The 27446-nt window shown below is 48.1% G+C and overlaps 2 protein-coding genes across 2 annotated transcripts; one reads left to right on the forward strand and one right to left on the reverse strand.

Annotated features, from left to right (window-relative positions):
* Positions 1–482: 482 nt before the first annotated feature.
* LOC115081222 (insulin-like growth factor III) lies at positions 483–3148 on the forward strand. The gene is made up of 4 exons (XM_029585757.1): positions 483–618; positions 1788–1950; positions 2211–2350; positions 2466–3148. The coding sequence occupies exons 1-4, from the start codon at positions 583–585 to the stop codon at positions 2469–2471; spliced, it is 345 nt and encodes a 114-aa protein (XP_029441617.1). The 5' UTR covers positions 483–582; the 3' UTR covers positions 2472–3148.
* Positions 3149–6725: 3577 nt separating this feature from the next.
* On the reverse strand, positions 6726–27416 carry LOC115080893 (synembryn-A-like). Its single transcript, XM_029585354.1, has 10 exons — positions 27095–27416; positions 23313–23360; positions 19952–20566; positions 19088–19182; positions 18566–18716; positions 18130–18225; positions 17721–17865; positions 16417–16561; positions 14238–14357; positions 6726–10332 (listed from the first exon to the last, which is right to left on the reverse strand). The coding sequence occupies exons 1-10, from the start codon at positions 27176–27178 to the stop codon at positions 10212–10214; spliced, it is 1620 nt and encodes a 539-aa protein (XP_029441214.1). The 5' UTR covers positions 27179–27416; the 3' UTR covers positions 6726–10211.
* Between the last annotated feature and the right edge of the window lie 30 nt (positions 27417–27446).

A 27446-nucleotide genomic window follows, 5' to 3' on the forward strand; every position in this document is an offset into this window, starting at 1 on the left:
ACATTTAACATTAAACAGAACGTGTGTTCAACTTTTTTTACAAAGAACTATAGTAGTGACAACCGGGCTACCAAACATTATACAAAAATACAATTATATATTATATGATTTGACTATGTTAAGATCAAATGCTAGAGGACTCCTGTTAAAACTGAATTCCGGCCTTTCCAAAAAACAAAAACCAGTCCCTGGCCCTTCAGCCCCCCCCCCCCCCCCCCAAAAAAAAGAACCCAAACAAAAAAACAGCTGCAAGCCCCTGCAAATCACCTCCCCCAGAAATGTCGCTGACATTTGAATTTCATCAAAAACAAGTGGAATTGCTTCCGGTGAGCTGCCACTAATCCCTGGGCATGGGGGTTACTTACCCTTGTGGTGGGTCGGACAGTCCTCATGCAACCCGGGGTCTGGAACCTGTTGTCCAGTGGCAGGAACTCTCTCTCCCTCCCTTTGCCCTCTGGCCAATGACCCACCTGAGAGTCCGCGTGGGGCAAAGTCCGGCCTGCCCCAGCCAAGCTGAAAGTTTGCTCAAGCTGCTGATTGTCTGCTAGTGCTGGCTGACTCAGGGTGCAGGCAGCAGCAGACATGCATCCTCCGACTCACACAAGCCAGATGAGAAAGGTAATCTCTTCCCCCCCCCCCATCCCCCACTTCACCTTTTTCCTGCCAGTCTGCATCTAAGGCAGCACTTCCAGTGCAAAGCCGCTGAGTTTATTTTGCAGTGTTAGAGCCTGTGCTCAGGCTAAGGTGGGTCACATAACAGGCGCCTAGAAGACATCCCTCACCTAATGATCCGAGGGGGGTCTTAATGTGTCTGCTTCTCAGGCATCTAGGAGGGTCATGCTGCCCACGTTAGGGCCAGCACAAGACGGCGCTGTGATTTTGCAGCGCAGCGAACGATGCCCTGGACTTACTTATTTGCTAAGTCTGGATGACAGGACTGAAAAGCAAAGCTGAGCATCCCTTCCCCTGTCCTCTCTTCAACCCACAACCACCTGGGCTACTATTACTCAGTGCCAGGAACCAGGGTTTTCGGAGCTGTGGGTCCCACTAATTTTTCAGCTAGCCAGAGAAGCAGCCAACTCCTTCCCCCACATACTGCAACTTCAAATCCTCCTAGGACAGCAGATCCTGCCCCTGGGGCCTGCAGTCACACGGGCTCAATTTTCAAAAAATGCTCAGTGCCTAAATTAGGCATTGACATTTAGGAGAGAACTTTCAGCCAAACTTAAGATCCCTAAATTTTCCAGCTGAAAATGTTAGGTCCCTAAAATCCAGGCATCTAAATTTAGGGCTGCAATTCATTTGCCTCGCGCTAAAAATCAGGGCTGAGTGCCTTCACTTGTTTTTTTTCCCTTGCCCTTAATTCCATTCCCTTAGCTGCCCACTTTTAAGACGCTCAGCCCTAGTCAGCATTCAATGGGGCCAATTTTAGCACCCACCTGGCAAAACTTAGTTCTCCAAACTCCTTGAAAACTGAGAATTAATGTCTTCCCAGCGTTATCCCAAAAGCGGGTGCACAAAGGAAATGCTGGAGACTCTTGAAATGACTCCCAACTTTTTTGACGTGACTGCTGCACCATAAGTCCCGCCCCTCCCTCAGGTGCCAGGAAAACCCTTTATGAGCAGGCCATGTGTCGCTATTTGATATATGTTCCACTTATTTGGGCACTATAGATATTTCCCTATCCCCAGAGGGCACGCAGTTTCTTCAGCACATGCACAGACCCGATTTCCCTCACCTACCTGTAACTCTCTCAGGGGTTTTTCTGCTCTTTTCCCTGGCACAGGTGAGCCTCGCCAAGACGGTGCTCTGCCTCTCCCTGCTCCTCACTGCCTGCGCTGGGCCCTCCTGGGCCCGCTGTTTCCCGTCCCATTCCCAGGAGATGCTGTGCGGGGCTGAGCTTGTGGACATCCTCCAGTTCGTCTGTGGCTCCACTGGCTTCTATTTCAGTAAGGCCCCGTTTGTTTTCTCACCCCCTTTAACAACCGGAACAAGAGAAAAAGACGTTTATTAAGAGAGAGTCAAGGTTGAGAGCTTTTAAAGATGCAGCTTTCTAGAAATCCCATGCACAGGCACGTCTTTTGATGCGCCGATGAAAGGTATGGGAAGGGGAGCGAGCCAGAGCAGGAGGAGGGTGAGGGAAGGGAAAGGTGAGAAGGGGAGTGTGAGAATGTGAGGTGAGCCTTACAAAGTGGTGATTGCACTGCAGATAAATCTGCGCCTGTCCGGAAGAGGCTGCAGCCCGGGATAGTGGACGAATGCTGCTTCTGCACGTGTAGCGTGGCTCTCCTGGAATCGTACTGTGCAGCCCCCCTTGCCAACGCCTCGCCAACGCCTCGCTTAGCGGAGGTAAGCCCGGCATGCCCCTGGGGCCAGGGGGTCACATGCCCTGGATCAGAGGAACCGCAGACAGGGAACGGCCACTCTAACCACTGCGCCCTTCTTATTCATTTTCCATTTCTAGATGTGACCCCAGTAGGATGAGAAGACCCTGGAGCTCCAAGGAAGGAAGCACAGTCTGGTACCTTGCCCCTCCCCCCCCCAAAAAAGGGAGCCCTGGGGAAAACTGCGCCGGGCCTTCCTCCTGGGAGTGAGTGCTGGAGCATCCACAGAAGTGAACCACGGGCAACAATGGACAAAGGGCTCGCAGCTGGGATGAAGGGAGAGAGGTGGGGAAGGCCCAGAGAGACTGCGATCGGGGGGGGGCACAGGGCTTCTGTTGCTTTGCTGCAGAAATATGAATGCAACGCTTTGAGATTGAACTTTTGGGGAGCAAAATAACAAGCGGGGGTGGGGGAAGGGGCTCTGTAGCCTCACAGTCGCAAAGAATGGCCAGTGAATAAAAAAAAAATGATACAAGGTAATACCTTTTTATTGGCTTAACTTAGCACATTTGGACCAGCTTTCTGCAGTTCTAGCCGGTGCAACACCGTGGAGATGCGGCTTGGAGGTCGGCGGCCTCCTCAGAGAGTTTGCTTTACATTGCTTGAGCGTGCCATGTCCTGGGGGGGGGGGGCGGCACTGCTGTTTCTCTTGTTTTGAATGGCCACTTCTCAGACCAGCACCAGGGGGGCCACAGCGGGAAGCCCAAATAATCCACAGGGAGAATCATGCAAGCAAAATCTTCTGCAGGAAAGCCCCCCCCCCCCCCCCCCAAGTACATGATGCACGGTCCCCGTCCCCCCCCCGGGAACTGAGAGCCAACCCAGCAATTCAATTTGTGCTGCTCCGGGTGGCTGCCGTGCCTCTCCCTGCCCTTGGTATATTCTCTGTCTCCCATGCAGTCCCCGATAAGTGCGTGTACGGCCGCGGGGCTGGCAAAAGTCAGGGCAGCAGCCGAATGGCGCCCCTGGTCCTCGGAGCGGGGCTGCAGGACCCGCTCACCTCCCTGGGTCCTTCCAGCTGAGACAAGGTGGCAGCAGGCGCCAGAGCTTTTGGGAGCAGAAGAAATCTATTACCAGCGAACAGTGGAGAAAGGCAGTGGTTTAGTTACTGGAAACGGAGAAAATGTCTACTACACGGAGAGGTCGTACAGGCAAACGCATATTTTACCTTCGTCTCAATCATTGCCCTCTGGGGCTGGAGGCCAGCCCATAAATGGATGAGTTGGTAGCCAGCCATGCTGCTCCGAGGCCCTAAGAGAGAAGGGGTGGCGAGAAGGAGAGGGATGCTTGATGGGGTGTGATGTAATGTTACAGGTTCTTACATCCACCTTGCCGTGTAAAGGATTGATGTTACTAAAAGATCCGAGGAGAAGAAAAGCAAGCTGCGTGCTTAGCTGCAACGCCTGGGGTATGCATAAGAAACGTGCTGTATTTTTAATGTCTGTGAATACAAAGATTTCAATACAAAAGCGAGATGTATATCTGTATTCATACAGAAATATATCCAGAAAGAGAGATTGGGGTTGTTTTACGTTTCACACGGGCGTAGACGTTTAATGCTGCATGTGGCCCTTGGGAGAGGGGAGGGGGTCGCCCGTCTCAGGGTGTCAGCTTCTTGCCTTCTCACCAGGGCAGTGAAGCCCCTTCTAAACACGGCTGTGGTTGGTGGGATCCCTCGCTCTTAACGTGGACAGGCTGTGTTTTTTTTCCCCCCACCTGACCTTACATTGAAATAAATTTGTTATGCAACCTTCTGTTCTTATCTGTTTGACTTTTCTGGAAAGCAGGACACAACTGGTAAATAATCTGCCTAGAAAAATTTGGCAAGACGAGATCCATAGCCTGAGTGACTGCCTGCAGCCTCTGTTGTTACAGCCAGAGCCTGACTACACGGGGCCCTATACCCAGGAGGGCCCACTGGATTTAAGGGCCAGTTAGGATTAGATGGAGAGGAGAAAAAGTGAAGAGATGGCACTGGCGGGAAGAGAGGGAAAGGGAGAGCGTAGGCCCGAGAGAGAGATGGGAGAGCCAAGAAAAGCCAGGATAGCCAAAATGGGAGGAGAGGCGCCAAGGGAAAAAGAGCCAGGGGCGCTGCACTGTCCCTAGGAGCTGGCGACGGTGGCTCCTAGAACTGGGAATGCTGGGAGCACTGTCCCTGTGATCTCGGATTGCTGTTACGCTTTCCCTTGGAGGCAGGAGTGCTGGCCCTGAGAGCTGGGAGCATTGTCACTAGGAGCAGGGTATACTCTCATAGTGGAGTGGAGGAGTAGCCTACTGGTCTGTGCAATGGGCTAGAGCTGATACTCCTTGGGACCTTGGGCAAGTCACTTTGCCTTCCACCTCCTCAAATACAAGCTTACTAAGTTGTTTTTTTTTCCCCTATCGACCCAGAATGGGAGAAAGGCCTTACCTTATCAGGCCCTTAACATTGTGAGCCTTCCGGGGGATAGGGCAGTGTCTCCAGTAATTGCCATGCAACTTGCCTTAAGTGACCAGTGAAAAGGCCTGAGCTGAATCTAAAATAAATAAATAGCTGTGGTGAACGAGGGGGGTGAAGCCCAGCATTTCCCATCCCGCTAAGATCAGGCCCCTGTGCGTTGATGCAGAGATAAAGTTCCCGTATGCAAGCCAACGACCACCCCCCCCCCCCCCTTGCCGTGTTTTCCCTCCTGGCCCCTCAACCTGTCCCGAGCATGCCCTGAGGCGGGAGCCGGGTGCACCCTCGCTGGAAGTCTGTTTGCAGGCTGGCCTGTGCTGAATATTTCTTTAATTATTTACTCAGACAGTAATAAGCAAAGATTCAGGTGCCAAGAAAAGCTTCTCGGGCCAAAACTGCAACAAAGAGCAGTTTGTTTTAGATGCAAATAGAACAGCTGGATGGTATTTTATTTTTTCATTGCAGTGGTGCTGGGGGGGGGGGGGGCGATGCTGCAGGCTTTCACGCTGCAGTGGTCCTCATACACAACTTTTCCTCTCGCCGCATGCTTACAGGCCATTCCCCTCCCTGTGTCCTGCTCCTCCTTGGATTTCTCCGGTTTGGGGCACCAATGGCAGCTTTCCAGTGACAAATCTTGGCACAGAAGTGATTGGTGATTGTATGAGAGGAGCTGCAGCGTGGTCACATGGGCACAGTAAAACTGCAACGTGGGACAAGCCTGTGTACTGACATTTGGTTGTTTTATCTGATGCGTTTTGCGCACTAGGAACAGCAGCCTAAAGGGTAGCGCAGCAGGCTGCAGACTGGGGAAGCTCAGGGTTCAAATCCTGCTGATGCTCCTTGTGACCTTGGGCAAGTCACTTCACCCTCCATTGTCTGAGATACAAACTAGATTATAAACCCTGTACCTGAATATAATCTACTTTTGAAGTACTATAAAAGGTGGAGTATAAATTAAAAAAAACTAGAATTATTAGTATTAACATGGACTCTGGGTATCGTTCAAGATTCTTCTGCTCACCCCCTGTCTGTGTGTCTCCTACAGCCAAGGTGATGCCTGTAACTTATCTGTCAGGCAGCCTCTACAGCCCAGACCACAATCAGTAAGAGTAAATTATACATCAAGCATCCTCTACTGCCGGGGATCTGTCTGTAATCCCTACAACAGGCAGGCATCTACAGATGGCTGCAGCCCTTCAGCCAGGTGGCCTCTACAGCTGGGACTGTACCTGCAGTCCATCCGTCAGGCAGCCTCTAGAGGCAGGGTGGTGTTTGTATTCTGTCCCTTGGGTGTCCTCTACAGCCAGCACTATACCTGTCACCCTTCTGTTGGGCAGCCTCTCCAGCTGGGACTGCACCTTTAACCCTCTGTCGAGCATCTTCTGCAGCTCAGCTGTCTGGAACCTCTCTCTCATGTGGCCTCTACAACTGGGTCTGCACCTGTAACCGTTCCACCAGGCATCGTCTGTGGCCGGATGCATGCCTTTAACCTTTCCATCAGGCATCCTGTACAATTGAGACTGCCCCTGTAACCCTTCTGTCAAGCATCCTCTACAGCCAGAACTGTACCTGTAACTCATCCATCACACGCAGCTGGGAGCTCTCCCCTTCTTCAGATGTCCAGCTCTCCAAAGTGGAATGAGACAGATATCGAGGGGGAGGGGGGGCTATCTCGGGGATACTGACCACAAGTTGTGCTCCACGCACCCCACGTTCTACTCCTAGAGGGATACAAAGGGAGCCCAGACGCACACGGGCTGCACACCCAGACTCATACTGATGCACACAACTCTAGCATGGGGCCTCAGCCTGCCGTGGAGGTCCTTTCTCTCGTAGATGTGTAAGATGAGACAGTCTTTATGCTGTTTAAGATCCCCCTTCCCCTGTAATAAACAATCACAGACACTGTTCTGTTGCATTTTATTGAGCTGTGATACAGCATGAGAGCGCAGTCACAAAACTTCCGACAGGAGAAGCCTGTCTCCAGGATAGCCTAGAACATGTGAAGTGCTTTGTGACACTCCTACAGGAGGACATGCTGAGATAGCCTGGAGCATGTGTGTTATTCAATGATACTGTACACCTAGAGCAGATAGCCTGGAATAAACATTGGGCATTGTAGATGTGGCCTCTGCATCTGAGATAGACTTTGATTGCTCTAGGCTACCTAGTGACACTCCTACAAGCAGCACGTTTGTCTCTGTAATAGCCTAGAACATGCAGTTTTAATCTAGCAATAGTTCTACAGGAAGCGCCTTTCTCTGCAAAAGTCTACAGGGGATCTAGTGAAGCTTGAGGGATCTAGTGTTTGGCAGCCAAGATTTAATGCTCAAAGATGCAAGGTCATGCGTTTGGATTGTAAAATCCCAAGGGAGTAATACAGAAGTTCTTCTGTGCACAAACCAAGAGTGGGATCTGAGGATGATCATATTATCTGATAATCTTAAAGTGGCCAAACAAGCAGATAAAGCAATGGTACAAAGCAGAAGGATGCTTGGGTGCATAGGGAGAGGAATAGCCAGGAGAAAAAAGGAGATGATATTGTCCCTGGTGAGGCCTCATATAGAATACCTTCAAAAGGATAGAAACAGGATGGAGTTCAGTCCAGAAGGTGGCTACTAAAATGGTCAATGGGTTTCATCGGAAAGCATATAAGGGACATGTGTCTGCCACTCCCAGGGAGATGTCTTTCTGCAATAGAGCCGTAAGAAGACTCAGCCCTATGCCTTTGAGTTCTTCTGGTTGGTTCTTCCCCAGAGAGAGTAGGTGTCAGGTTGGAGGCTCCTGCAGTCCAAAGCTCGCTGAGGATGGAGTGTCAAGGCTGATTTATTAATAGATAAGATGAGAACATAAACATTCCCTGACTTAATGTACTGCAAGCATAAATAAGCAGGTAGCTTCAATCACGGTTAGGGCAATCCACTTAAGCCAGTCCAGGGCAGTTCCCATAGGATCTCCTTTCCATAGACAGGCGCAGGGACCACCTGCTTCCAGGATTAACACAGAGCTTCATATAATCTCAGTAACCACAGGGAGAATCTTCCTCCAGGATCCCACACCGTCACTTGGCCTCGGAGCCGTCTATCTCTGCATACGTTTTGAATCCTTTGAGGACCAGAGCGGCTCCTCGGGGGGCACGGCCATACAACAGGCGCTCCATAGTCTGAGCCTGGCTTCCTGAAAGTCATTCTGTGGCCCTACACACAGCACCCCAGCCCTGAACTAAATGGATTCCCACCACCCCAGTTCAATCCCTGCTGTACTGCTTTATATCCTAACAAAAGGTAGGGTTCCCAGGCCCTTAGGATCAGGGAGATCTGTCTTGGGGGTCCGAGCGAGGACGTCTTCCAAGAAACCAGAGAAGAGGTCTCCAGGAAGAGGGGAGTTAGTCTCATCTGCCTGAGAGAGGTTTTTTTCAGTGTCTTGGAGGCAGGGCCGCCTTGCAGGGAGAAGGTCCCACAGAGCTGCTGTGGACAGGAAAGCACCAGCCCAGGAGATTCTGAAGTCTCCAGTTTCCCACTGGGAAGGGGTTTGCATCCAGTTTGTAGGTACCAGTGAGGAAGTGCTCAGGGAGGGTCCCTACTGCCAGGGAGTGCAGAGCTACCAGTGACTGTCTCTGCCATTTTTCTTCTGGAACGCTATTTCTGCATCGAAGTGCACCTTTCAACGGTGATTCTGACATTTTTCGTTTGCCATCAAGTATTCAGCGAAAGGATTTAGTTCTGAACAGCAGCTGACTTGTGCAGGGCGTTTCTAGAAAACCACGACAGAAAGCCGAAGGGTCTTGAAAGATTTTACCTTTCTGCTGTCGGGAAAGGAACCCCGAAGTATGGGTCAGAATATGGCTCCAGCGCTCCCCTGTTAGCCGGCAGGACAGGGGCGACACATATTCTGGAGGAAAGGGGAGTCATTATAGAGACATTGAAATATCTCCAAGGTTTCCATGCACAGGAAGGGAGCGTCTTTCAATGAAAAGGAGACTCTGGAATGAGGGACCATGGGATGAGAGTGAAAGGAGGTAGGAGTAATCTAAGGAAATGTTTCTTTTCAGAGAGGGTGGTGGATGCGTGGAACGGCCTCCCCATGGAGGTGGTGGATGCGAGGACAGTATCTGAATTCAAGAAAGCATGGGATAAGCACAGGGGATCTCTGAAGAAGTGGTAGAGATTGTAAAGCGAAGCGGGAGCTGTGGATGGACAGCCTGAATGGGCACTATGCTCTTTATCTACCATCATGCTCTGTGTTTCAATGATAACCTGAAACATACAGTTTCTACCTAGTGACAGTCCTGTATTCAGCAGTGCCTCTGTCTCTGAGAGAGCCTAGAACATATCTCATGAGGATAGTCCTGCAAAAAGTAGCTTTAGCTATGTGATCACCTGCAACACGTGAGCTACCTAATGACAATCCTACAGGAGGTACCTATGACATCAAGATAGCCTAGAACTATGCGTTCTGCCTGCAAGCAGTGCCTCTGGGTCCATGATAAGCTAGAACACACAGTTCTTTTAGTAACAGTCCTACATGAGAAGCCCCCTCTCTGCAATAGTCCTGAACAAAAGTTCTACCTAGTGACAGCCTACTAGGAGGGGACATATTCTCTCAGATAGACTTAAGGACACTCTTGTAAGAGGGGTCGCTATTGAAAAGCCAGTCTGAAACATATGAGCTAGTAGCTACTCAGAGATTGCCATACAGGAGGTGCCTCCATGTCTGAGCTAGCCTGGAACACATTACCTAATGTTTACAAGAAGCTCATTTGCTTCTGAGATTAACTGGAACACACGAGTTATACATAGAACCAGAGCTACAGGAGGTGTCTGTCTCTGAGATTCTGGAACACACATGTTATACCTAGTACCGATGCTACAGGAGTTGCCTGTCTCTAAGATTACCTGGAATAGGCAGGTTATACCTAGAACCAGTACTACAGGAGGTGCCTGTCTCTGAGATTACCTGGAACACACAGGTTATACCTAATACCAGTGCTACAGGAGGAGCCCGTCTCTGAGATTACCTGGAACACACAGGTTATACCTAGTACCAGTGCTACAGGAGGAGCCCGTCTCTGAGATTACCTGGAACACACAGGTTATACCTAGAACCAGTACTACAGGAGGTGCCTGTCTCTGAGATTACCTGGAACACACAGGTTATACCTAATACCAGTGCTACAGGAGGAGCCCGTCTCTGAGATTACCTGGAACACACAGGTTATACCTAGTAGCAGTGTTGCCGGAGGTGCCTTTGTTCTCCTGTAAAATAATCTAAAGGTATTTTTCCTTCTTATTGTTCACCAGAGTCCCTTTGTTTGTGCCTGGTGCACTGCTCTTCGGGCAGGCGTCCCATCAGCTCAGCATACCCTCTGCTGCTTCCCACACAGCTGTCTTTAGTCGGAATCAGATTCAAGGTTGGAGGATCGCTGCTCTTGCAGCATCCTCTGTTCAGCCTCATCCAAAGGTGCCAGACGTCCATCTGCTGTGACACCCATGGGCTGGATGATCTGCTCCCTACAAAATAAGAGACCAAGGGGGTATTGAGTCATCAGATTTTATCACTACCTGTAACCTTCCAGCAGTGTGAGTGACTATCCTGCACTGCAGTCATCACATCTCCACACAGCCCCACATTCAGCACACCTGTTTCCTGCCCTATGTTCAGTACACCTGTACCCTGACCTACATTCAGCATACCTGTACAAAAGAACATAAGAACATAAGACTTGCCGTACTGGGTCAGACCAAAGGTCCATCAAGCCCAGTATCCTATCTCCAATGGTGGCCAATCTAAGTCACAGTACCTGGCAAGTATTCAAATATTAAATAAGTCCTATGCAACTAATGCAGGCAAAAAGCAGTGGCTATTACCTATTGAGTAATAGCAGTTTATGGACTTCTCCAGGAAGTTATCCAAACCTTTTGTAAACCCAACTATACTAACTACCTTAACCACATCCTCTGACAGTGAATTCCAAAGCTTAACTGTGTGTTAGTGAAAAATAACTTTCTCTGATTTGTTTTAAATGTGCTACTTGTTAACTTCATGGCATGCCCCTTAGTCCTTGTATTATCCGAAAGAGTAAATAACTGATTCACATTTACCCGTTTAAGTCCTTTCATGATTCTGTAGACCTCTATCATATCCCCCCTCGGCCATCTCTTCTACAAGCTGAACAGCCCTAACCTCTTTAGCCTTTTCTCATAGGGAAGCCATTCCATACCCTTTAACAATTTGGTTGCCCTTCTCTGTACTTTCTCCAGTGCATCTATATCTTGTTTGAGATGCAGCAACTAGGATTGCACACAGTATTCAAGGTGCGGTCTCACCATGGAGCGATACGGAGGCATTATGACATCCACCGTTTTATTTGCATTCCCTTCCTAATAATTCCTAACATTCTGTTTGCTTTTTTGACCGCCGCAGCACACTGAGCCAACGATTTAAATGTATTTTCAACTATGATGCCCAGATCTTTTTCCTGGGTGGTAACTCCTAAAATGGAACCTAACATCGTATAACTACAGCATGGGTTATTTTTCCCTCTCTGGATCACTTTGCACTTGTCCACATTAAATTTCATCTGCCATTTGGATGCCCAATCTTCCAGTCTCGCAAGGTCCTCCTGCAATTTATCACAATTCGTTTGTGATTTAACTACTCTGAAAACTTTTGTGTCATCTGCAAATTTGATCACCTCACTCGTATTTCTTTCCAGATCATTTATAAATATATTAAAAAGCACAGGTCCTAGTACAGATCCCTGAGGCATTGCACTGTTTACCTTTTTCCACTATGAAAACTGACCGTTTAATCGTACTCTCTGTTTCCTGTCTTTTAACTAGTTTGCAATTCACAAAAGGACATCTCTTCCTATCCCATGACTTTTTAGTTTTCTTAGAAGCCTCTCATGAGGGACTTTGTCAAATGCCTTCTGAAAATCCAAATACTTACATCTACTGGATCACCTTTATCCACATAAGAAAATGCCATACTGGGTCAGACCAAGGGTCCATCAAGCCCAGCATCCTGTTTCCAACAGTGGCCAATCCAGGCCACAAGAACCTGGCAAGTACCCAAAAACTAAGTCTATTCCATGTTACCATTGCTAATGGCAGTGGCTATTCTCTAAGTGAACTTAATAGCAGGTAATGGACTTCTCCAAGAACTTATCCAATCCTTTTTTAAAAACAGCTATACTAACTGCACTAACCACATCCTCTGGCAACAAATTCCAGAGTTTAATTTACCCCTTCAAAAAAATGTAGCAGATCTGTGAGGCAAGATTTCTCTTTGGTAAATCCATGCTGGTTGTGTCCCATTAAACAATGTCCATCTATATTTTCTGTGATTTTATTCTATACAACAGTTTCCACAATTTTTTTTAGCACTGGTCAGGCTCACTTGTCTATAGTTTTCCGGATCACCTCTGGAGCCCTTTTTAAATATTGGGGTTACGTTGGCCACCTTCCAGTCTTCAGATACAACGGATGATTTTAATGATAAGTTACAAATTACTTGTAATAGGTCTGAACTTTTATTTTTCAGTTCTTTCAAAATTCTGGGATATATACTATCTGGTCCAGGTGATTTGCTACTCTTTAGTTTGTCAATCTGGCCTACTATATCTTCCAGGTTCACCATGATATGAGTCAGCTCATCTGAATTGTCACCCTTGAAAACTGTCTCCAGAATGGGTATCTCCCCAACATCCTCCTCAGTAAACAACAAAGCAAAGAATTCATTTACTCTTTGCGCGATGGCCTTATCCTTCCCTACGTGCCCTTTTAATCCCTTGATCATCCAACGGTCCATCCGACTCCCTTGCAGGCTTTCTGCTTCGGATATATTTTTTAAAGTTTTTACTGTGAGTTTTTGCCTCTATGGCCAACTTCTTTTCATATTCTCTCTTCACCTGTCTTATCAATATCTTACATTTAACTTGCCAACGCTTATGCTTTATCCTATTTTCTTCTGTTGGATCCTTTTTTTGAATGAAGATCTTTTGGCTAAAATAGCCTCTTTCATCTCACCTTTTAACCATGCCGGTAATCGTTTGGCCTTCCTTCCACCTTTCTTAATGCGCAGAATACATCTGGACTGTGCTTCTAAGATTGTATTTTTAAACAATGTCCACATCTGTTGTACACTCGTAACCTTTGCAGCGGCACCTTTCAGTTTTTTTCTATTTTCCTCATTTTAACAAAGTTTCCCTTTTGAAAGTTTAGCACGAGAGCCGTTGATTTTCTTACTGTCCCCCTTCCAGTCATTAATTCAAATTTGATCATATTATGATCACTATTGCCAAGCGGCCCCACCACCTTTACCTCTCTCACCAAATTCTGTGCTCCACTGAGAATTAGATCTAAAGTAGCTCTCTCTCTCATTGGTTCCTGAACAAATTGCTCCATAAAACTGTCATTTATTCCATCTAGGAAGTTTATCTCACTAGCATGTCCTGATGTTACATTTCCCCAGTCAATATTGGGGTAATTGAAATCTCCCATTATTACTGCACCACCAGTTTGGTTAGCTTCCCTAATTTCTCTTACCATTTCACTGTCCGTCTCACCATCTTGACCAGGTGGATGGTAGTATACTCCTATCATTATACTCTTCCCCAACACACAAGGGATTTCTACCCATAAAGATTTGATTGTGCATTTACTCTCATGCAGGATGTTTAGCCTGTTGGACTCTATGCCATCCCGGACATAAAGCACCACCCCGCACCAAGATGCTCCTCTGTCATTGCGATATAACTTGTACCCCGGTATAGCATTGTCCCATTGGTTATCCTCCTTCCACCATAGAACCCTGCTCCACATTCAGCACACCTGTACCCTGCAAACCTTGGGGGTATATTCTCTGGTGCAGCTGCACTATTGAATATAGCTGGTTATCTTACAATTAGCCAGCTAAGTTTAGGACAGCTCTATGGCACAACCAGACTTAGCCGGCTAACTCAACACCTCCCAATTACATCCTAGAATGCTCCTAAATTATCTGGCCAAATTTTGGGCGGATAATAAGATATTCATCTAAAATGTAGCTGGATAAGACAGTAACATAGTAAATGACAGCAGATGAAGACCAAAGGGTCCATCCAGTCTGCCCAGCAAGTGCCTCATAATGGTAACTGCTGCTCCGTGCAGGTTCTTCCCATGCATTGTGTTTACGGTAGTAACTGCCCTAACATTCATTTAACTGGATGCCTCTGAATATTTATTTATCTATTTATATTCCACTTTTCATCACTTCAAAGTGGATTCGATTCAGGTACTGCAGGAATTTTCCTATCCCCAGAGGGTTTATAATCTAAGTTGGACTTCATGCAGTCCTGTGGCTTTAATGTCTATCACTGTTACGTCCAGCGTAGGGCGAGAAGGGACACATAGCAGTCAGTCCTCCCACCCACCTGGACAATTTGTCGAACATGCTGACGAGTTTCATGGCTTCCTGTTCTTTTTGCTCCTCGGTCATATCATCCATGGGGTTTGGCTGCTTCTCCTCCACACGACCCGTCACAGGATTAATGCTGTCAGTGGGAGGAGAGACAGATGTCAGGTGGGAGAGTGCAAGTATTAGCAGCACACTCTGGAGCACAGGGGGGCAGGAGAATCAAAGGGCCACATACTCCAGAGCATGAGGGGCAGAAGACTTGAAGGGCCACATGCTCCAGTTAAAGGGGCCACACGCTGCAGAGCAGGAGAGGCAGAGGTGTGAAAGGGTCACACTGCACAGACAGCAAAGCAGCTGTGTAATATGAACAGAGGACACTCACAGTCAATGTGTGTAACAGAGTTTCTTCCATTCACTGCCACCAAGTAAAATCAAGTCTGTGACACTCACTGCCTCCCATCTTATCCTGAGTCTGTGTCTGCAATGCTTCCTGGCTAAGGATAGTAGGGGGTTGTCTTGTTATGGGTGGTGGTCCCTGAGATTTTTATTTTATTTATTTAAAGTTTTTGTATACCAACATTCGTTAAGAAAACATCACATTGGTTTCCATAGAACAATAAGTAGCCAACAGGGCTTTACAGTGAAACTGATAAATAGAAACTGATAGATTGGCAGGTCCTGGGGCACAGGATGAGGGGTAGTCGTGCACTGGGTGGCAATCCCTGGGATTGGCTGGTTCTGGGTTACAGGTTGGGAGTGGTCATTGTTGGAGTCATTTTTTTGTTACTTTTGCTGAGGATGTATATAGAGGTTAGGCCGTATGGATTCAGAGTTTTCACCCAGACACAGACTAGTTTGAAGGCCACAGGCCAACCTCTGAGTGAACTCCTATTTACTGTCTTGCACTGTGAAATGTTTATGAACAGGCAAGAGTCTGTTTATTTAGTTATTCCACTAAGTCTATGATGAGAAAACTAGCAATTAACTTATACTAAAGCCTGAGAGAGAAAGTGAAGGCCACACAGCTGTGACTCAAATCTGATAAGAACTCAGAGGGAGGGAACGCCACTTTTTCCACAAGCATTTGTAGTGTATAAGGAGAGACAGAGGAGGGAGAGTGCTGGACGTGAGAGCATAGGCTGATCCTTTGGAAATATGTAAACTTTCTATATGTAGCAATTGTTATTATTGTTATTATTTTGGCAATTTTCATGTTCTGTTTCAATGTAAACCGATGTGATCTTTATTTCATATAGGAACACCGGTATATAAAAATCTAAAAATAAATAAATAAAATCTATCATTACTTCTGTACGATCTAATTTTATTTGTTCTTTCCTCCTATTACTAAAATAAACTTTCTTACCTGGAACTGTGACGTACTGAATCCAAGTTTGTGGCTCTTTGTGTTGGGAATTAGCTCCTGGGTTCAAGTCCCCAGGTATAATCCCAGTAATTGTATATGTTTATATGGGATAAGCCCCTCAGGTAATCCCCAGTGTAGACCTCAGTGAGATTAGCCCCCCAGGTCAGAGCCCCTGGGCAGAATACCAGTGTGCACGGTCTGAACTCCTAACAATCACGCACTGGGTGGCAGTCCCTAAGATTGGTAGATTCTGGGGCACAGAATGGGTGGCAGTCCCTGGGATCAGCAGGTTCTGGGTTACAGGATGGAGGGTGGTCATGCACTGGGTGGTGGTCTCTAGGATCAGAAATTCTGGGTTACAAGATGGGAGGTGGTTATGCACTGGGTGGCAGTCCCTAAGATTGGTAGATTCTGGGGCACAGAATGGGTGGCAGTCCCTGGGTTCAGCAGGTTCTGGGTTACAGGATGGAGGGTGGTCATGCACTGGGTGGTGGTCTCTAGGATCAGAAATTCTGGGTTACAAGATGGGAGGTGGTTATGCACTGGGTGGCAGATCCTAAGATTGGTAGGTCATGGGGCACAAGATGGGTGGCGATCTCTGAGATTAGCATGTTCTGGGTCAGAGGATGGGCTGTGGTCATGCACTGGGTGGTGATCCTTGGAATCAGCAGGTTCTGTGTTACAGGATGGGGGGTGGTCATACACTGAGTAGCAGGCCCTTAAGAGTGGTAGGTTCTGGGGCAGAAGATGGGTGGCGGCCCCTGGGATCATCAGGTTCTAGATCACAGGATGGAGATTTGTCTTGTAATGAAGAGTTACCCTCACTCACTTTGCTTTGGCTTCCCTGTACTCCTCTGTGTCTGTATCGTCCTCTTCTGAGTAGTGTCTATCTCCACGACCTCCCGCCAGCAGCCCTCGAGCAGCCAACAGGCCTGCTGCATTGCCATATCCAGTGTACTTCACAAAGCGTGACACTGTGACAAGGACAGAGAGCAATGCTATTAGTGAGGAGGAGGAAATCACCATAGAACTGTTTGATGATGCACAACGTCCAAAGACTTCCTCACAAACAGGAAGCAAGCAGAGGAACCACTGGAGCACTTCTATTTTAGGAGTGGAAATTTCCTGTCTGCCCTTGACAATTTAGGAGTGTCACATTCAGATATCTGAGAATCCCCTTCAAGGCTGTGGAACCCTGGGGGTATCACTGATTCTCACACAGAGTGAGTGTGTCCCCATGTGAACCCCCTTCATGGTCGCAGGACACCAGGAGTGTTAATGATCCTCACACACAGTGAGTGTGTCCCCATGTGAACCTCCTTCATGGTCGTAGGACACCAGGAGTGCTAATGATCCTCACACACAGTGAGTGTGTCCCCATGTGAACCTCCTTCATGGTCGTAGGACACCAGGAGTGTCACTGATCCTCACACAGAGTGAGCGTGTCCCCCATGGGAAGCTTTTCGTGGCCGTGGGATCCTGAGGGTGTCACTGATCCTCACACACAGTGAGTGTGTCCCCATGGGAAGCTTCCCGTGGCCATGGGATCCTGACGGTGTCACTGATCCTCACACACAGTGAGTGTGTCCCCATGGGAAGCTTCCCGTGGCCGTGGGATCCTGACGGTGCCACTGCTCCTCACACACAGTGAGCGTGTCCCCCATGGGAAGCTTCCCGTGGCCGTGGGATCCTGACGGTGTCACTGATCCTCACACACAGTGAGTGTGTCCCCATGGGAAGCTTCCCATGGATGTGGGATCCTGAGGGTGCCACTGCTCCTCACACACAGTGAGTGTGTCCCCCATGGGAAGCTTTCCGTGGCCGTGGGATCCTGAGGGTGTCACTGAATTTCACACACAGTGAGCGTGTCCCCCGTGGGAAGCTTCCCATGGCCATGGGATCCTGAGGGTGTCACGGATCCTCACACACAGTGAGTGTGTCCCCGTGGGAAGCTTTCCGTGGCCGTGGGATCCTGAGGGTGTCACTGATCCTCACACACAGTGAGTGTGTCCCCGTGGGAAGCTTTCCGTGGCTGTGGGATCCTGAGGGTGTCACTGATCCTCACACACAGTGAGCATGTCCCCATGGGAAGCTTCTTATGGACATGTGGTCCTGAGGGTATCTCACACCCACCATTCTCCTTGCACAGCACGAAGAGAAACTCCGCTGCACAATGTTTCACATCTGTGTCCACATGTGTCATCAGCCGCACCAACTTATTCCTTAATGTGTTTCCCACCTCCGGCCGATTCTTCACGTCACGCAGTGGAGGGAGCACCTGCATGAGGAGCAACACGTTAGATACCAAACTACACACCGCCTCCTCTGATCCCTCCCAGAGAACCTAATCTACACCCCAACCCGATCACCCCAGAAATTCCTAACCTACAGCCCCACCCTGATCTCCCCAGAGATTCCTAACCTGCACCTCCACCTGACCACCCCAGAGATTCCTAACCTGCACCCCCACCGATCCCCCTCAGACATCCTGTGTGTGGGGTGTAATGAAGGGGGTGTGTTGGGTAAGGAGCTGAATTCTCACCTTCTGCCGCAGGAACTTCCTGGTCTCACGATGGACCCGGGAGCTCTCCGTGAGAAGGTTCAGTACTGGAGTCAGGGTTTCTCGCAGTTTGATGCCCTGGAAAGGAGATACACATCAGAATGTTCGTGATGGGGAAGGGGGACCTGAGAGCTTCTCATCCTGACTCCTGCCAGCAGCTGACCTGGGATGTGGCGTCAGTAAGTCTTTGCTTCCTGAGGTGCTCCTCCCCCATAATATAATGCACGGACTTTTAGCCATTTTAGACAGCCAATTTCATGTGGGTAAAATGCATTTTACATACCTGCATGAATAGCTTTGACAACTGTCTTCTAAACAAATCCAAACCCATTTGCATCAAGCTTGCAGATAGTTTGCAGCATGTTTACAATAATTCTGCAACGAGTTTGCAGAGAATCTGCCAGAATTAATAACTTACTCTGTCCAGCCGACGGTCCAGGAACTGAAGCAGCACCTCTACTGTGTCCATGTTCATCCCCAGGTACTCTACAGAGCCCTGCTCCACCTTGGGGGTCAACAACACATCCAGACACATCAAGGGCAGATTCAAGAGAAGATTCACCGTGTGCCTTTTGGACAGAAAGACACAGAAAAGGGGTGAGCATGAATCTATGTTAAGGGATGGAGAGAGGAAACGCTCCTGGTGCCTGTAGGTCAGTGGTGGCCAACTCTGGTCCTTGAGAGTCACCAACAGGCCAGGTTTTCAGGATATCCATAATGAATATGCATGAGATAGATTTGCATACAGTGGAGACAGTGCATTCAAATCGATCTCATGCATATTCATTGTGGATATCCTGAAAACCTGGCCTGTTGGTGCTTCTCAAGGACCAGAGTTGGCCACCCCTGCTGCAGGTGATGTTTCAGAGCTCAAAGTGAGAATCAGAGGTCCAAACGGTCTTGGGGATAGCGGGGGGCATGGTCGGGTGCTGATAGTTACCCGTGTAGCTCTTCAGTCCGCTCCTCTCCATCGCTTTGAACAAGCAGGCAGTGCCGTAGGATAGCTGCTAGATGACGATAGAGCGCTGCATCCTCCTGTAAGGGGAGAAGGGAACCATCACAAGGGAGAGCTAGACACAAGTAGAAGCATGACTGATTACAGACAATTACCTTTATGCATCTTTATAAATAGTCTGTTAAGAACATAAGAAATTGCCATGCTGGGTCAGACCAAGGGTCCATCAAGCCCAGCATCCTGTTTCCAACAGAGGCCAAACCAGACCACAAGAACCTGGCAATTACCCAAACACCTAGAAGATCCCATGCTACTGATGCAATTAATAGCAGTGACTATTCCCTAAGTAAACTTGATTAATAGCAGTTAATGGACTTCTCTTCCAAGAACTTATCCAAACCTTTTTTGAACCCAGCTACACTAACTGCACTAACCACATCCTCTGGCAACAAATTCCAGAGCTTTATTGTGCGTTGGGTGAAAAGAACTTTCTCTGATTAGTCTTAAATGTGCTACTTGCTAACTTCATGGAATGCCCCCTAGTCCTTCTATTATATCTGAAAGTGTAAATAACAGAGTCACATCTACTCGTTCTAGACCTCTCATGATCTTAAAGACCTCTATCATATCCCCCCTCAGCCGTCTCTTCTCCAAGCTGAACAGCCCTAACCTCTTCAGCCTTTCCTCCATAGGGGAGCTGTTCCATTCCGCTTATCATTTTGGTTGCCCTTCTCTGTACCTTCTCCACCTTCACTGCCTATCCCCTGGCCACCAATGCTTTGAACCCTCTATGCTTCTCCACTTATATTCCCTTCCCTTCCTACCCATCTCTTCTTGTGGCCCCCTCACCTCGTCCACCTCCCTCCTGCTGATGTCAAATGTGATGTTGAAGAGCGTCTTCAGGATCTCCATGGCTCTGTCTGTCTCCTCCTTGGGCAGAACCGCCATGTGGCAGTCCGTCACGACCTCATACATATCGGCCCATTTGAGCACCAGCGTGCTCTCCAGGGCGTCGGTCAGCAGGCTGACACCGCGCAGCTCCTGCGCCAGCTGCCTGCGAGCGTCCATGCGCAGCGCCGTCAGCAGGAAGAGCAACCGCAGGTCAAAAAACTTGCTATCGTGGCAGGACTTGGTCTCGTTGCTGAGCCGGAGTCTGCGGGCCAGGCCATGGACCAGGCGTAGCTGCGCCGCCACCTCCTGGCCCATGGCACTGTTATAGACAATATTGCACAGTGCCTTCAAGGCCTCCAGCACGCTCTCGGCATCCGGTGCGCACTGCATCTCCCGCTCTTCCACGTACTCCACTCCCGCGCACCTGGCCAGCGTGTGCATGGCCGAGGAGCTGGTGAACGGTGCGACCCCGTGCTTGTCCCGCGACAGGATGCGGACAGTCTCCAGGCAGGCTGTCTGGCAGGATGGCTGCAGGTCCCGGCTCAGGTACTTTATCACTGCCTCTCCCAGTTTCTGAGAAGAAAGGGAAGCGTGAAATAGGAAGTCCATCCTCTGCCAACATAACCCAGCAAACCATCTCAAGAAACGTCAGTGACACCGTAAACATCTCTTGGATCTTAAACGACATCATAACCAACAGACCAACCCAAGGCGAGACAGTGGCTCTCCATAACAATATCTCAGACAATGCAGGGATAATAGAGAAAGTAGGGGTATTCTTTTTCTGGATCACAGTGCCAGATCCTCACTACCTCCTCTCTAGGGCCTGACTTTCTTCCTTGTTAGCGGAGCTAAGAGCTGACACTGTTCCAGCTCCTCTTATCTGCCTCTGGGTCACATCAGGATCCTCCAAGTCCAAATCAAAGTCTGAACTGGACTTGAGCATCCGGTCCTGAAATTTCTTTCTCTTGAACTAAAGAGGCAGCCAAGAAGGGTGAGAATGAAGGAAAGAAAAAAAAAAGAGCAAACATAAAGAAAGAATGTGAGAAAAGTGAAAGGAAAAACAGCAAGAAAACGGGAGAAATAAAAAGGAGGAAGAAAGGAGAGATAGAAGAGAGAGAGATAAGGAAGGAAGATAAGATAGGAGGAGAGGCAGAGATGAGATACACCTTCCTGTTCAATGTGTTCCTTTCTCTCATGTTATACTTATTAAAGTAGCATTAAGATTCGCAGGGAGTTCACTCGGTCCTTCTCATTCAGAGAGAGTCTGTGGGTGTATAATATCATAGAGAGAGAGGCAGTGTGTGTAATATCACATAGAGAGTCTGGGTGTGTGTATATCATAGAGAGAGAGAGAGGTGCAGTGTGTGTAATATCACATAGAGAGTCTGTAGGTGTGTAATATCATAGAGAGAGAGAGTGGCTCTCTGTGTAATATCGCACAGAGAGTCTGTGGGTATGTAATATCACCGAGAGAGAAAAAAGAGAGAGAGAAAGTCTGTGAGTGTAATATCACAGAGAGTGTCTGTTGGTTTGTAATATCATAGAGAGAAAAAGAGGCTATGTGTGTAATATCATAGAGAGAGACTATGGGTGTGTAATATCTGAGAGAGAGGGAGATTGTGTGTGTGTAATATCACAGAGAGGAACTGGGGGTATGTCATATTACAGAGAGAGCCTGTAGCTGTAATATCACAGAGACAGGCTACCACCACAGGTGTTTAATATTACATAGTCTATTTATGTAAAAGCACAGAAAGAATCTGTGGGTGTATAATATCACAGAAAGAGACAGTAGGGGGCGGATTTTCAGAGCCCTGCTCGCGTAAATCCGCCCAAAACCGGGCGGATTTACGCGAGCAGGGCCCTGCGCGCCGGGAAGCCTATTTTACATAGGCCTACCGGCGCGCGCAGAACCCCGGGACTCGCGTAAGTCCCGGGGTTTTCGGAGTGGGCGTGTCGGGAGGCGTGTCGGGGGCGGGGCCGGAGCGCGCGGCGTTGCGGGGGCGTGTCGGCAGCGTTTTGGGGGCGGGTACGGGGGCGTGGCTACGGCCCGGGGGCGTGGCCGCGCCCTCCGTACCCGCCCCCAGGTCGCGGCCCGGCGCGCAGGAGGCCCGCTGGCGCGCGGGGATTTACGCCTCCCTCCGGGAGGCGTAAATCCCCCGACAAAGGTAGGATCGGGGTTTAGACAGGGCCGGGCGGGTGGGTTAGGTAGGGGAAGGGAGGGGAAGGTGAGGGGAGGGCAAAGGAAAGTTCCCTTCTAGGCCGCTCCGATTTCGGAGCGGCCTAGGAGGGAACGGGGGTAGGCTGCGCGGCTCGGCGCGCGCAGGCTATACGAAATCGATAGCCTTGCGCGCGCCGATCCAGGATTTTAGCCGATACGCGCGACTATGCGCGTATCTACTAAAATCCAGCGTACTTTTGTTTGCGCCTGGAGCGCAAACAAAAGTAGGCTGTTCGCGCTCGTTTGAAAATCTACCCCTAGGTGTATAACATCATGACATTATTTGTAGAAACAGGAACTATATCTAACATACAGCAGAGCTTGTGAGTGTATAATATTACAGAAAGAGACTGCCAGTGGTCGATATCACAGACATTACGCAACTGTAGGTGTGTAATATTAGAGATAGAGCCTCTATAGCAAAAGCAAGTGTTACATCTCCCAGCTCTTGTTGCTGCAGTTCAGAAATTGAACAAGAAACAATTAGTGACCAATAAAAGATGAGAAAACGAGGCAGAAAGAACATGCAGAGACAGAGACACAACTAGAGGCACACACAGAGGTGAACACACCTACTAGTACAACTTAACATTTCTATAGAGCTGCACGACATACGCAGCGCACACAGGTACAGACAGATATGCACTGATATTATGTGTTACTTGTATGATGTATTGCATTGAGGAAGTGGGCATACAAATCTTAGATAAGAAAAAAGGTTGACATGTTGGCAGCAAGAGAGAAGAGATCCCTGCACAGAAGCCCATGTTTCACTAGAAGGCCAACCAGAGATGGGAGAAAGGAAACCTGCTGCCACAATCACACAAGCTTTCCATGGTGATTCATCCCGCCCACCATAAACCACCCTGTCCTCGGTGTCCCTGCAACCCAGGCAGGAGTCAGGTGAAAACCCACACCATGAGTCCCAACCTTTGTCTAAAGGGCAGCAAAGGACATATTGTGACGAGAGGCTGGAGTTCTCGGTAGCAAGCCCAAGTCAGATGCATGAAACGACAAGACTGTCCCCGTCCCACCACGGAGTACGGAGCACATCCCTCCAGCCTGGTGCTTGCACACATCTGCTGCAACCCTCACCTTGCGCTGCTCCCTTTGCTGTACGCTGAAGAGGAAACACTGGGAATTCTGCAGGAAGAAAGAGAGGAGAAGCTCAGTAAGAGGTGGGCGCAGCACCATCCACGGTGCCTGTCTCAAAAACCTTACAGACACCAGTAAAAAGACACACATTGTAAATGCACACACAAAGACTACACCACTAAATATCATATACTGCATACACATGTGTAACGATGCACACACTGTATGTATGCATGCAAAGATACACACTGTACATTCACACACAAAGACTACATCAGTAAATATCACATACTGCATACACATGTGTAACGATGCACACTATGTATGTACGCATGCAAAGATACACACTGTAAATTCACACACAGACACCAGTAAATATCACATACTGCATGCACGTGTGTAACGATGCACACACTGTATGTATGCATGCAAAGATACACACTGTAAATTCACACACAAAGACTACATCAGTAAATATCACATACTGCATACACATGTTATGATGCACACACTGTATGTACACATGCAAAGATACACACTGTAAATTCACACACAGACACCAGTAAATATCACATACGGCATACACATGTGTTACGATGCACACTATGTATGCATGCAAAGATACACACTGTAAATTCACACACAGACACCAGTAAATATCACATACGGCATACACGTGTTATGATGCACACACTGTATGTACACATGCAAAGATACACACTGTAAATTCACACACAGACACCAGTAAATATCACATACGGCATACACATGTGTTACGATGCACACACTGTATGTATGCATGCAAAGATACACACTGTAAATTCACACACAAATACTTCACCAGTAAATATCACATACGGCATACACATGTGTAACGATGCACACACTGTATGTACACAGGCAAAGGTAATGAGTTATTCAGGTAAAATTTAAGTGGCATAAATATTCAAAAGTCAGCATTTAGCTGGATAACTCACAAGTTAACTTGCTCAATGCCCTATATAAACATTTAAAGAAAGCGCAGTATATATGCATGGGTAAAGATTTCTGAAATAAATGAACCTCTCCGGATCCTTGTCAGTCAGGATTCCACCCCAGTTTTAGCACTGAAGCCTCACTTTTTGCTATTAACGAATACTTTTCGAAGGGATTTGGACTCTCTGGCGAGGCCTCGGTCACTACTAATTCTTTTAAATCATTCATCAGCCTTTGATACCATTAATCGTGATATTTGAATCTCACACTTGGCACATTTGGAACTTGGAGACAGGGTTTTAAACTGGCTTCAGTCTTCCTTTGCAGGCTGGATTCAATGAGAGGGTAGGGGACTCCTGTTCTGAGCCATGGCCCTCGAGGATCAGTTATTTATTTAACATATGTCTTCCCTAGGGAGAGTGATTTGGGAGGATGGACTTGGGCAGATCTTAGTGGAAACTCTCTCAGATCCAATGACCACGAGCTTCAGCCACTGCTTGCAACAGTTGGGTTATACCTCTCCGGTACCGGGGGACCTACATTGGTTGCCAGTTGCTGCATACAGAAAATGTAAGATTTTAGCTTGTTTTAGGGCACCTCATGGCCAGAGGGACATAATTATCTCACTGACTGTTTAATTCCTTATCTTCCGACTGATCGGCCAAAAAACTCTTAGCTGGACACTCTACCATCTACCAACTTCTGCTTAGCTTCTACCTTGTGGAATTTGATTCCTAGAGATAGTCCATTGTTAAATAATTATCTGAGATGAAGGAGTAGCAGTTATTGTTGCTAACCAGCCGAAGATCAAAGAGTCAAACCTATCTTTAAAATCTCGCATCGAACCTGTTCTTGCAATTGGAAAGCATGTCAAATTTATCAGCCTCCTCCGGTTACAAGTAGTGTGCTCCATGAGCTAACGGAACTGATTCATGAATCTTTTTATCAGGTGTCCATCCTTTTGGCGGGCTAAGATTCCCGTGCACTCTGCTCTGCACTAAGGGGTTTGCACGATGTTCTGTCCCCAAGAATGGCGCAGCTCATCGAAACTAGAGAAGAGCCTTGTCAGTGGCAGCCCGAGAGCTTTCGAATTCCTTGCCCCAAGACCTTTGTCTTATGACTTACTCTGAAACCTTTACATCACTATTGAAAACATTTATATTCAGGCAAGCATATGCAGAGCGTGTGCAAAGGCAGGAATGTCCTCAGCTATCTCTTAGTTTTTGATGTCTGTGTCTGTATTGTTTTCCCGTTAAGTTTATCTATTTTCTGTTTTATTTTGATGATGTGCATTAAACTACAGGGTGGCCCATGGAAAAGGAGCCCGCCTCCAATACCAGTGCCGCGCAGGCAGGCTCCTTTTCCATGGGCCACCCTGTACTATGTGTGTTCTGTTGTAAATCACCTTCAGGCCGATTCAGTAAAGTCCGCGGGAGAGCGGACGAACGCCCGCTCTCCCGGCGCGCGATTCTGTATTTAAATTAGGTGACGTGGTAAAAACAGGGAAAAGGAGGCGCTAGGGGCACTGGCGCGTCCCTAGCGCCTCCTTTTTGTCAGGAGCGGCAGCTGTCAGCAGGTTTGACAGTCAACGCTCAATTTTGCCGGCGTCGGTTCTCGAGCCCGCTGATAGCCACGGGCTCGGAAACCGGATGCCAGCAAAATTGAGCGTCCGGTTTTCGGCCCGACAGCTGCGGGCCAAATTCAAATTTTTATTTATTTTTTTTTTTACTTTTTTTACTTTTCGGGACCTCCGACTTAATATCGCCATGATATTAAGTCGGAGGGTGCACAGAAAAGCAGTTTTTACTGTATCGGCCTGCTAGTGAGATCTTGATTGTAAGCAAGCCATATATTTTAGTAAAGATAAAGATTTGTTTTATTTTTTTATTTAGCCATTTTATGTACCGTCATTCCAAGGGAAGATCACAACGGTTTACATCATGACAAAATATTATATGTAGCCAAATACATTCACTAGATGAGTTCCAGCCCCAGTATATACATATGTATTCTACCTCTAGTTTTTTGCTATCCTTTTACTTCCTGGCTACTCTAGCCCCCAAGTTTAATCTCCCTGTTATATGTAACTGTGCTTTGGCCTTCCTGTTATATGATTATGTTGTTAATCCCTAAGTTCCATGTAAACCGGTTTGATATGAATCTTGTCATGAAGATCGGTATAGAAAAATGTCAAATAAATAAAAATATATCATACTTTTTAGCGAAAGACACATACGTTGACTAAGGTGGTCAGGGGAGGGGAGATATAGAGGGATGAGGTAGCAAAAGGTGCTGAAGGGATATAAAGAAGGGGGTTGTGAGAAGATGTTTCCGATACATTTATTTGCACTGGGTTGGAAAGAGAGTGGTAATGAGATCTATAGATCGGCTCATCATGTGTTTGTCAGGGTAGGAGCAGGTGATGATTTCAGAAGATAGAACACACACACACACACACACACACACACTGTGCGCACATGTGTAAAGATAGCACTGTACAGGGCGACCTGATCTGTCTCTGTGGCACCTGAGGACACACATTGTAACAGAAACGGGACATCCTCCAGCAGAGTCTCACGTTATCCCTTTACTGCCACATCCGTTACATTATTCTGCCACCAGCAGCACCGTCCACGTGACTCCTCTCTCAGGTCACTGATTTGGGGATATCCTTTGCAGAAGTTCTCCAGTCCATGCCCCAGCACTCTCCCCAGCCCCATTCTCTTCCCACAGCTAGCACTGAGAGACCAGGCAGGCACACGCATACAGTACAGCGGATGCACACACACACACACACACCCTCCTACCTCTCTGTTATACTCCAGCAGGGCCTTCTGCACCAGCTGCTGTTCCCCAGTCTCCAGCTTCCCCAGGATCAGGTCTAGATCCATCCTTCAGGGGCCAGGGCCTGATGTTTGCAGGGGGAAGAGGGCAGGAGCTGGGAGGCGGCCGCTGCTATTGCTGGGCACAGACTTACATCAGTGCAGGGAGGAGCTTTTCCTCTGACACCCACAGTGTCACAAGCAGACGACTGTGCCCATCCCTCCCTGTGTAGCAAAGAGCTCCTGTTCCCAGGTGGGCATTGCTTCCTGCCAGGCTACACAGCATGCACCCGAGCATCTTGCAGCAATGCCCGGAAGTGTGTCTCTAACGCACACG

The sequence above is a fragment of the Rhinatrema bivittatum genome, chromosome 19, assembly GCF_901001135.1.
Source record: "Rhinatrema bivittatum chromosome 19, aRhiBiv1.1, whole genome shotgun sequence".
In the NCBI taxonomy this organism is placed as follows: domain Eukaryota; kingdom Metazoa; phylum Chordata; class Amphibia; order Gymnophiona; family Rhinatrematidae; genus Rhinatrema; species Rhinatrema bivittatum.